Source organism: Bufo gargarizans, chromosome 8 (genome assembly GCF_014858855.1).
Source record: "Bufo gargarizans isolate SCDJY-AF-19 chromosome 8, ASM1485885v1, whole genome shotgun sequence".
NCBI classification, from domain to species: Eukaryota; Metazoa; Chordata; class Amphibia; order Anura; family Bufonidae; genus Bufo; species Bufo gargarizans.
The window spans coordinates 46,946,080-46,958,136 of record NC_058087.1 but is presented as its reverse complement, the minus strand read 5'-3'; the positions used below and the strand labels follow the sequence as shown (position 1 = coordinate 46,958,136).

General features: G+C 40.7%; 1 protein-coding gene across 3 annotated transcripts in view; it reads right to left on the bottom strand.

Moving 5' to 3' along the window:
• COL18A1 (collagen type XVIII alpha 1 chain) overlaps positions 1-12,057 on the bottom strand; it is a 169,337-nt gene that overhangs the window by 29,059 nt on the left and 128,221 nt on the right. For all 3 annotated transcript variants that reach the window (XM_044304709.1, XM_044304707.1, XM_044304708.1), the window contains 7 exons: positions 11,961-11,987; positions 10,261-10,323; positions 8,684-8,770; positions 4,533-4,586; positions 2,351-2,500; positions 1,835-1,888; positions 1,023-1,067 (listed from right to left, as the gene is read on the bottom strand). In XM_044304709.1, coding sequence (XP_044160644.1) covers positions 1,023-1,067; positions 1,835-1,888; positions 2,351-2,500; positions 4,533-4,586; positions 8,684-8,770; positions 10,261-10,323; positions 11,961-11,987 — 480 coding nt within the window. The remainder of the gene's footprint in view (positions 1-1,022; positions 1,068-1,834; positions 1,889-2,350; positions 2,501-4,532; positions 4,587-8,683; positions 8,771-10,260; positions 10,324-11,960; positions 11,988-12,057) is intronic.

The window sequence follows — 12,057 nt, the reverse complement described above, 5'->3', positions numbered from 1 at the left end:
TCGTTTTTTACTGTCTGTGTATTGTATTCCACAGACACTGCTAGACTGAAAATCCATTTCCAGAGAATCTCCTACCAATGATCTGTGAAAACCATGGACCAAAAATGAATGCCTTCCGTATTATGTCCCTGGTTGTCAGAGGACCCATAGACTTTAATGTGATTGAGGCATCTGTATTCACTGACAAAATAGGGCGTGCTTCCAGGGTGTCCGCGGTCCATGGAAAGCCACTGATGTGTGAATACACACATTAAAGTTAGCGTTGAGCGAACTGAGATCCGAAGTCGATTTGTTCCAAACTTTATTTTAATGCTGTACGGAGACCCGTCAGACCATTTTAAAACATAGATCCAAGGTCGACCTTGGTAACGAAGCCGACTTCGGATCGATCTTTTAAAATGGTTTTAAAGTTTAAGAATCAAATCCCAAAGCTATTCACCGAAGTCCCGCAAGACTTCGGTGATAACTCACTTCGCCTCACAGGAGCCCATACATTTGAATGCTGTAGACCAGGCATGCTCAACCTGCGGCCCTCCAGCTGTTGTAAAACTACAAACTCCCACCATGCCCTTCTGTAGGCTGATGGGAGTTGTAGTTTTGCAACAGCTGGAGGGCCGCAGGTTGAGCATGCCTGCTGTAGACGAATCTCCAACGCCGTTTTGTACCGAAGCAACTTCGGATGTATGATCTGAAGCTCCCTTTGCTCAACACTAACTAAAGTCAATAGTTACTGTATGTGGAGACCACAGACAGCACACATACTGCAATCACTGATGTGTGATAGAGGCCTTACATGCCATGCTGGTAGAATCAAGCACTTGAACCATAACACAAGGCATGCCGGGAGTTTGCCACTTGTTACCTGGATCTCTGATTCAAGGGAAATACGAGAGAGAATCTCCCTCAGATACAAGGAGACTGGAGACAAGGTGCTCTATGAGACATCGAAAATAGTTCCAAGAAAATAAAAAAATTGAGGGACTGAAATTGCTAAAATAAATAAATATAATTGATCAACTTACTTTTGGTCCAGGAGCTCCTGGAAGCCCAATTTCACCGTCTATACCCTGGATGGGAACAAACAGAATACGGTAACTGATGGACATTGAAAGCACGATTTATAATCTTCTGTTGTGTTTCCATGGGCAAGTCTCAATTATGGCTACACATATGGTTTATCTCTGGAAATGTTTTCTCTTTACTAATAGAGAATCATGGCAATCTGAGCTGATACAAATCATCTGTAGAGAAGAGGTTGGAGCTGGTGCAGTGGAAGCTGAATAGTAAGACTTCATGTTGGCTGCTGATTTCTTTAACTTTTTATGTATATACAATGGTAGCACAAAAGCATCCACATGGGTACGCTATGTATGGCTTCTTCAATCCCAAGTATATGAAGAAACAGGATCCATGGCAAACTCAAAGAATTGATGCATATAAAATCTAATGTATTAATCACAATATGTCAAACAAAGTCATCACCATCCAGACATCTTAGCAGTGTATGCTACCTTCACACATGCCAAGCATCCTTCCAGATAAAGGTCCAGGACGGCTCGAAATGTCGGGTTTTTTCTGCACCAATTATGGACAAAGTGTTTCACTAGATGGAATATTTGTCATTTCACTTTTGCCTGACACATACCATGATTTATAAATCTCACTTTTGCATTAATTCTTCGAGTATGCCATAAATTTCTGATGTGACAAAAGTGATGTTCTTCTCAGCATTACATCTCATCTTTCCATCATCTCCTTATTCCCTCCCCATCTGTGTTGAGTGCTATAAGTCAAAGAGCTGCCAGGATACATAATTACTATATTAAAAACTTACCCTCTCACCAGCAAGTCCGGAAATCCCTGGGATTCCATCTTTTCCTGGGGGTCCCTATGTTATACAAAGCAAACAGCGACTATTCAGAACATGCAGCTACTGGATTCTGGTTGTAAATCAGACTAGGGACGAAAAGCAAATCAACTTATTTTGTGTTCTTGCTCTTGGAGGTTATTCTAGGAGTATATAAGACTGTCGTATTCAACACCATGGATCACCAGGGACCTCTGAAAGACCTTTTCCAAGACTATGAGCACTAACTTCTAAGGTATAATGCATCGTAGGTTTAAACAATGTTGGACCATTGGGCATTACAAGAGATCTGGCAGTGACATGGAACAACCCACCACTGCCTTAGATTTTTCTGCCAATGACAGGTGTAATATAGTTTACCCTGTCCACCCATGACTACTGCATGGTACCTCTATTATCCTTCGCACTGACACTTTTGTCTTTTTTTGTATTGCATTATAGAAATAATACAATAATATACACTATTACAGCTCAAAACATTACCGGAGGACCAGGGGGGCCGTGCATTCCATTTTGTCCAGGGTTACCAGGTAGGCCAGGGGGGCCAGGTATTCCTGTGGTGTTCGTTCCAAACTGTCCTGGTACTCCTGGCAATCCAGGTACACCGGGAGGCCCGGGTGGACCAGGTGGTCCCTGCAAAAGGAATAGGAAGACACAAGTGAGACATGGCTAAAAGTGCTAGCTTTAGAAGTTTAAGATGAGGCACTTAATAACATGGTAAACTGCCTGGATGGAAGAGGAAAGTACCTCCTTTTATACTGTCTTGTGATCACTTTTATGTGTTTCTCTACTGATTTGTAAATGCTCACAAGTCTTCTAATTAGCTGCACAGCTAAAATAAAATATTGAGACCTTCTTCTTGGCATATTTACACAACCTAAAGCTAGTCTCATCCAAGGACATCCTTCTTTCAATCTCTTGTATCAGAGCAGCAGAGCTTGATCCCTAATTTTGCTCCTCTGTGCTCCTTTTGCCCCCATGTGATATTGCTGTGTCTATGGAGAGGGGTCTGTTGGGGCTCCCATCTTTTGAGGTCTCATAGCAGTAAAGGAGGCTGCCAATATGGTACCTATACATGCACCCTATGTAAAGTCAATATTAGGTAGATTGGTCAGTGCAGTGGATACAATAAATGTGGCTCTTTCTGAGGCCATTCAATTTATTCTATTAATTACATTTTTGGCATACATAAAGTTGGCACATCCATGTTAAAAGGTAAACAAATGTCATAGTCATTTTAATCTCCTACGTGGGAACTACATATTTTTGGTTGGTAACAGTTAATTTTTTACTGCAGGAATGCAGATATTTATTATAAACTCAGGCAAATTATAATGCAAATGGAAAGTAGGGTAACAAACTGGAGAATTATTTGACCCAAAGATATGATATGAGTCATTGCAACATAATTCATGGTAACTGTTTTCATTTCCAGATTAAATGCACTGGCAACCATTCCCGAATAAAGCACTTGGGCCAATTCTCTTCTTGGCTTCTTTCCTACCTGCGTCTGCACCCTTATATGTAGTACTTTATATTTAACCTGGATTCCTCAGATATGACTTTTCCAAATGATATTAGAAGATGTTTGTTTCCAATTTCTAGAGCTTATCTTCACACTAACCTCCCTACATCATAGATCTCATGAGTGGTACTGTATGAGTGGTCCTTAACCTGCGGCTCTCCATGCTTGCAGTGCTAACATCAGAGATTCCTGTGATGCTGTATGTCCAGGTCATTTGGCGATTATTCATGAGCTGCTGCTCTCCCTGCCCACCTGCTGCTGATTAACAGTTTTCTCCCTAATGTTACTTTCGAAAGAAAACGATCAATAAACGGTCAGCCCCTGTATAATTATGAATCTTCTCAGGGTGCACGCTGAAAGGAATGAACAGCAAGTTCTCCAAAATCACTTAGGGTCCATTCACACGTCTGCAATTTCATTCCGCATTTTGCGGAACGGAATTGCGGACCCATTCATTTCTATGGGGCAGCACCATGTGCTGCCTGGATCCGGAAGTGCGGATTCGCAATTCCGATCCCGAAAAAAATAGAACATGTCCTATACTTGTCTGCAATTGCGGACAAGAATAGGCATTTTCTATAAAGTGCCGGCGATGTCTGTGTTTTGCGGATTCAAGAATCTGTGGGTCCGCAAAACACACACGGACGTGTTTAATATCCTTTGGATAGGTCAGTTCCAACACCCAGCACAGCAGCCTCTTCACAGCCTACCGAGCACAGCAATATACATTGTCTAATGGCTCTGCTTGGTATTGAAGCCTAGGCCCAGTCACTTGATCTGCTCCTAGGCAATGCATGTGACTGATGAACATGGCATCACTGACCTAGGAAGAGGCTGTGGCCAATATCTTCAAACAGTTGATTGGCAGAGGAGCTGGGAGTCAGATCTCCACCAATCAGATACTGATGGCCTATCCTACGATCAAGCCATCAATATTAATCCTGCCCTCATTAAGGCATAAAGGAGACAACAGGTTCCCTTTAAAGAGATATTATCCTACAACATAATTAGTATAATATTTTACCGTTCCAACCAAAAATATACACTACAAAATGTATGGAAATTGTTTTGTAATTATTTGACGAAGAAACGTTTTAAGTCTTCTAGATGAACAAATCTATGACATAAGTATAGACTTACTCTGATGTTTTCTACACCTGACCCAGATCCAGAACCTTCCATGTCAATGAATGTCTAAAACAAAAGTACAAAGTCAGTAATATTCCAGAAGACCTGACGTCTAATGTGAATGGGGTTGTCAGATGGGCAAGTTGGCTCTGTCTACTTCTATTGTCTTGAGATAAGCTGCACCAGTACTGTCTGCCATCTGCTTATCTCACATTTACCCACTTAAATATCATGCATGTGAACAGAATATACATCTTAATAGCAGATCTGTCATACTATGCTCTTCAGTTTAAAAGGCATCTGTCAGCAGATCTGTACCTATGACACTGGCTGACCTGTTACATGTGCGCTTGGCAGCTGAAGGCATCTGTGTTGGTCCCATGTTCATATGTGTCCGCATTGCTGAGGAAAATGAATTTTTAATATATGCAAATGAGCTTCTAGGAGCAACGAGGGCGTTGCCATTACACTTAGAGCCTCTGTTCTCTCTGCAACTGCCACACCCCCTGCACTTTAATTGACAGGGCTTGGCTGTGTAAACATCATCATGTCTGGCCCTGTCAATCAAAGTGCAGAGGGCGCAGCAGTTGTAGAGAGAGGAGAGCTTCTAGGTGTAATGACAACGCCCCCATTGCTCCTAGAGGCTCATTTGCATATATTAAAACATAATTTTTCTCAGCAATGCAATGTCTTCAGCTGCCAAGTGCACATGTAACAAGTCAGCCAGTGTCATAGGGACAAATCTGCTGACAGATGCCCTTTAAGGGCAACATTGCTGGGAGACAGGTCCACTACATTATTAGCCAAAACAGCATATAATCATATTGCACCATTTGGCTAGTAAAGACTGGTAAAAAAAAATACAGCGGACTCAAAGTTAAAGGAAACCTGTCCCATTTAACATGAACTCTGATCTGTAGGTAGTAGTTATAGAGGAGGAGCTAAAAACCCTGTATTTTATTCATGGAAATCTCTGCTCATTCTAAGCTTAGGACTGACAGCCTTTCTGTAGGGTGCATATGGTGAGTAGGACCTCCTACTGGACTCCTAGAATGAGTAGCGATAATTAAGATTTAAAAGATTATAAATTATACAAAATATTTTCCCAAAAAACTAAACCTGAATCTGCTGAACTCCGTCTGCTCTATAACATGATACATTCAAGTTGAACTGCATGTTCAATGTTATAGGTTCCCTTTAAAGGCTATATACACCTACGGGGCATTTTTTTACTATTACATTTTACACATTTTGGGCTAAAAATCATTTTTCATCTGGTCTTTATTTAAAATGTACAGCCATTTCTAAGATACAGGGGTTAAAATCAGTCTAGTTGCAATCTGTCACTTTCTGTTCTCTTTGAATCTTGTCATCTAAGGAGTCATGTGTAGCTCTTATCTCTGATCTCCTGACCTCATAAACACTTATTGAAGCCATATTCTTATCAGTTTGAATTTTAGCCCAAAGGGATTGCTTTGAATGTGTCCAGTAGCCTTTAATGTGAATTTTCCTAATGCCCATTGACTAATGGCTGGTATGTATACATACACATGGACCACGAGTTACTGGTGATAGTGGCACGGGTGTAGGGGGAGTACTCCTCTCATGAATACAGTGGACAGTATGAGTCTACTGTATGCTTTGTATGCTACGATGAACCAAATGGCACAGTTTTAGTACTGTTTGGGCCATCAGACTTCCATCTTTGCTTTTGCTTGGGTGACAAAATATGCATCAATATACAGACGTGGACAAAATTGTTGGTACCCTTTGGTCAATGAAAGAAAAAGTCACAATGGTCACAGAAATAACTTTAATCTGACAAAAGTAATAATAAATTAAAATTCTATAAATGTTAACCAATGAAAGTCAGACATTGTTTTTCAACCATGCTTCAACAGAATTATGTAAAAAAATAAACTCATGAAACAGGCATGGACAAAAATGATGGTACCCCTAACTTAATATTTTGTTGCGCAACCTTTTGAGGCAATCACTGCAATCAAACGCTTCCTGTAACTGTCAATGAGACATCTGCACCTCTCAGCAGGTATTTTGGCCCACTCCTCATGAGCAAACTGCTCCAGTTGTGTCCGGTTTGAAGGGTGCCTTTTCCAGACTGCATGTTTCAGCTCCTTCCAAAGATGCTCAATAGGATTGAGGTCAGGGCTCATAGAAGGCCACTTTAGAATAGTCCAATTTTTTCCTCTTAGCCATTCTTGGGTGTTTTTAGCGGTGTGTTTTGGGTCATTGTCCTGTTGCAAGACCCATGACCTGCGACTGAGACCAAGCTTTCTGACACTGGCTAGTACATTTCTCTCTAGAATTCCTTGATAGTCTTGAGATTTCATTGTACCCTGCACAGATTCAAGACACCCTGTGCCAGACGCAGCAAAGCAGCCCCAGAACATAACAGAGCCTCCTCCATGTTTCACAGTAGGGACAGTGTTCTTTTCTTGATATGCTTCATTTTTTCGTCTGTGAACATACAGCTGATGTGCCTTGGCAAAAACTTCGATTTTTGTCTCATCTGTCCACAGGACATTCTCCCAGAAGCTTTGTGGCTTGTCAACATGTAGTTTGGCATATTCCAGTCTTGCTTTTTTATGATTCGTTTTCAACAATGGTGTCCTCCTTGGTCGTCTCCCATGTAGTCCACTTTGGCTCAAACAACGACGGATGGTGCGATCTGACACTGATGTTCCTTGAGCATGAAGTTCACCTTGAATCTCTTTAGAAGTCTTTCTAGGCTCTTTTGTTACCATTCGGATTATCCGTCTCTTAGATTTGTCATCAATTTTCCTCCTGCGGCCACGTCCAGGGAGGTTGGCTACAGTCCCATGGATCTTAAACTTATGAATAATATGTGCAACTGTACTCACAGGAACATCTAGTTGCTTGGAGATGGTCTTATAGCCTTTACCTTTAACATGCTTGTCTATAATTTTCTTTCTGATCTCTTGAGACAGCTCTTTCCTTTGCTTCCTCTGGTCCATGTCGAGTGTGGTACACACCATATCACCAAACAACACAGTGATTACCTGGAGCCATATATATAGGCCCAATGGCTGATTACAAGGTTGTAGACACCTGTGATGCTAATTAGTGGACACACCTTGAATTAACATGTCCCTTTGGTCACATTATGTTCTGTGTTTTCTAGGGGTACCATCATTTTTGTCCATGCCTGTTTCATGAGTTTATTTTTTTACATAATTCTGTTGAAGCATGGTTGAAAAACAATGTCTGACTTTCATTGGTTAACATTTATAGAATTTTAATTTATTATTACTTTTGTCAGATTAAAGTTATTTCTGTGACCATTGTGACTTTTTCTTTCATTGACCAAAGGGTACCAACAATTTTGTCCACGTCTGTATATTAGACTTTTCGATATCTGCTATGATTTATTGTACATTTTTAGAAGGTTTTGTTTTTTTAGCTTTCCTTTTTTTGCCTTTCAGGTATCATTTATTCCTGTTTGGCCTGTAAAGTGCATATGACAGGTATGTCTTGAAAATGATGAGATTGAAACCTGGGTTTGATTTTTCCAATGAAGTATTTCCTCCAAATTTCCCAACCAATATATCGTAATCAAAGTAAATTATTTTTTTATTCACTAAAACTAATTTGGGTTAATCTGGAGAAATGTCCAGTTGCCTCAAAGGTGGGTTCAGACATTACTTTTTTTTTTTTTACATCACTGCTGTTTTTGAACAGCCAAAACCAGAACTGAATTAAAAGTAAAAGTCCTTCCTTTTCTCTACCCTTTGAATCCACTTCTGGCTTTGGCTGAAAAAACTGCCACAAAAACTGCAGATTTTCCACCCAAAAAACATTGGGGGAGATTTTTCTAAACTGGAAACTGGCTTAGTTGCCCATAGCAACCGACAAGATTCCAGGTTTCATTTTTCACAGCTCCTTTGGAAAATGAAAGGATCAATCTGGTTTAGTTGCTTTGGGCAACTAAGCACCAGTTTTCATAAATGTCCCCCACTGTGTATGAAACCACGGGTAGGTAGACAGAAGTTTTTCCTTCCTAAAGTTAAAATTGATCATATAACATTCCTAGAAATTTTTCCACTGTCCACCGATGATCTATGGTCCATTTTATACTCTAATTTATGAAAATGTTCTATTTATTTTATTTTATGCAATCTTACCAATTTATCCATTTTGGTGGCTGGGCCAGCTGGGCCTGGAGGTCCTGGTGGTCCTGGTAGACCTCTAATACTAACTCCTGGATCACCCTAAAAGAAAAGGCAAGCAAATTTTGAGAGAAAAATGTCAAATCCACATGTCTATTTTATGTAAGGCTACTTTCACACTAGCGTTCGATCGGATCCGTTCTGAACGGATCTGATCATAATAATGCAGACGGAGGCTCCGTTCAGAACGGATCCGTCTGCATTATTTTAGCATATAACAGCTAAGTGTGAAAATAGCCTCGTACGGATCCGTCCAGACTTTCAATGTAAAGTCAATGGGGGACGGATCCGCCTGAAGATTGAGCCATATTGTGGCATCTTCAAACGGATCCGTCCCCATTGACTTACATTGTAAGTCTGGACGGATCCGCACGGATCCGCACGCCTCCGCACGGCCAGGCGGACACCCGAACGCTGCAAGCAGCGTTCAGCTGTCCGCCTGTCCGTGCGGAGGCGAGCGGAGCGGAGGCTGAACGCCGCCAGACTGATGCAGTCTGAGCGGATCCGCTCCATTCAGACTGCATCAGGGCTGGACGGCTGCGTTCGGGTCCGCTCGTGAGCCCCTTCAAACGGAGCTCACGAGCGGACCGACGAACGCTAGTGTGAAAGTAGCCTTAATGTGTAAGCTTTTCTTATAAAATCCTCATTCTAGTATTTCTAACTTTTCCAAAACATATTTCTTTTTAATTGCTATGTAGCACTGCAATACCTTATTAATACGTCTACATTTACGTATGCTCAAAGGGACACTTCCATCATAAAGGGCTATTTTTTTAACTCAATATTTAAAGATAAATTGTTTGATTTTTCTTTTTCATTTTAGCAGTACTATGCCATTAAAACTGAAATACAAAATATTGGGCCTCATTTATTTGCCCATAGCAATCAATCAGATCTTCTTTTTTTTAGAACACTTTAAGAAATGAAAGGTGAGTTCTGATTTACAGTTTTACTGTAAAGGCCCCTTTGAACTGCTTGGGCATTGGACAGATAATCTCTAACAAGTGTTCGTAGGAAAACCTGTTAGCGATGATCTACCAGGGTAAAGGTGCCGCCGATTACCCGATGAATGAGCAAAATAGATAATTGGTGTGGTCACCTAAATCGATGATTGCTGGCAGCAGATCATGCCGTCTAAATAGCACTCTGCTCCGGCAAACAATGATTCTGTATGAGGACGAGCGGTGGCATTAGTGATCACTTCTCCCCATACTGCGGAGGAGATCGCTGTATGAGATCTGCACTGCAGAGGTCACCTGCACTGACGAGCTGGCGATTGTCAGGAAGGTACGCTTTCTTCCTGACAATCGTCTGCTCAGTTGAGCAGTGTAAAGGGACCTTCAGACAGTTTTGATAAATGAAGCCCAATATCCTTCTGTAGCTGTCAACACAAATGATAAGAGCTCTTATATAGATACTGATGTGGTGTCAGACCTCCACCAATCAGATATGGATGACCTATCCTGACAGAGGGTCATCAATATTCTACTCCCAGAAAACCTCTTTAGTGGATGTAACTGCAGAAGAATTACCTTTTCTCCCTTCAGACCAGGATCTCCTGGTGTTCCTGGGAATCCCTGAGGTCCAATTTCACCCTGTGAGTAACAAACATATACAGATATACATGGGGACATCCATTATATAACATCAGAATTTTAGTAACTAATTAGTGTAAAGCAATGGAAGTCTTACAGTAGATTGCGATCAATCAGCAGACCTGGAAGCAGTAGATTTATATGCTGTTTTCTTACTGATTTTATGGGGTTTGTCTGGGCGGGAGGGATATTTAGCAAAGTCTCAAAGTAGGTTCAGTAAGGGTGAATATCCCTTTTTTATTGTATTCCACTTTGAGCCCTTTCTAGAGAATTCCTCCCCAAATTATTAATTAACAAGTAATGTATAATTGATCTGTGAAAGGCTGAACTTGATGGACCTGTGTCTTTCTCTAACCTATGTAACTATACAATGTGGCACATGGCCCTGCAGCAGATGCAATAGGTAACTAACTGTGGGTGCTATCACTTTTTAAGGCACAGGGACATCTATAATGGGAGATGGAAGCATTTGCAATAGTGTTCTATGCATGCCACATGACTGTTTTATTTTGGAATAGAAAGATAAAAAATATGTCACCACTAAATTCAGTGCAATCTGCAGGCGGCATTTTATAGAGCAGGAGAAGTGGAACAGATTGATATTGAGGGTGCAAGCCTCAAGACCCTGACCCATCAATATACAAAATATCAAAATAGTCAGCACTCCAACACTTCATCTAAAAAACATGGACGTGTTATTGACCCATTTCTGAAATGTTTCAGCCAACTATACTTGGGCCTTCTCCAAGCTTCAAAAAGGCATAAGGCTTGTGGGCTAAGAACACTGCACATATGGGTTAGTAAAACATCAACAGTTTTTAAGTAAAGCTTTAAAGTGTTGCCTATTTTTATATTTTTTGGTACTTGTACAGATACTGAACAAATAATGTGCTGCCCCAGCTATGGCTTCTGAAATAGAATTCATATTATTGTATTCTGTGTTATATTTATCCACTATCCTTAGTGTACTTTGCTCCCATCTAGTGGCCACTGGTATACTTGGTTTTATATAAGTTATCTATGGTTGTATTTCATTATGTAATTCATCTTTTAACTGATCCTCTTCTGTGAGCTCACATTCTGCTTCCTGTAGTCTGCTCCTGTTTGTCAGACATGCATCACAGAGCTGAAGAGAGGTTTTTCCTTTTACCTCTATCTTAATTTCTCAAGGTACATTCAATAAATTGCTTAAAGGGTATATCCATTGCATCTCCCTCACTGGAATTCTACATGCAACTGGTGTTGCTAGGGGAATTATTATAGCAAATTCATTATCTTCCACTGCTTGTACAAAAGATTGCCACTCACACATCAGAGACTTCTCTCATGTACATTGGTGGCACAATAAGTAGGAACTGCCAGGAGATTTAAAGTAAATAATGCGTATTCACTGTATATTCTACAACTGTCTACATTTTCAAGATATTTTGGTTGCTGTCAGGGAATGAGAACACTTTTTTACTTTCAGAGGCAGCAAACTAGTCCATAGCTATTTCTCTCTGTTGAGAAATGCATACAACTGTACACAATCTTGCCAGGCTCTGTGAGCTAAATACATCAGCTGCACATCATTCCACTACAGATGTCAGCTGAGCGCAGGACTAGGTGATAATACAGTAATAATACAAATTACTTACAGCTTTGCCATCTTCTCCAGGGTCACCCTGAAATCAGACAAAGGGTTTAGTTCCTAGTAAGACATCTGGCATACACAAAGTAAAGAAATAACACTAG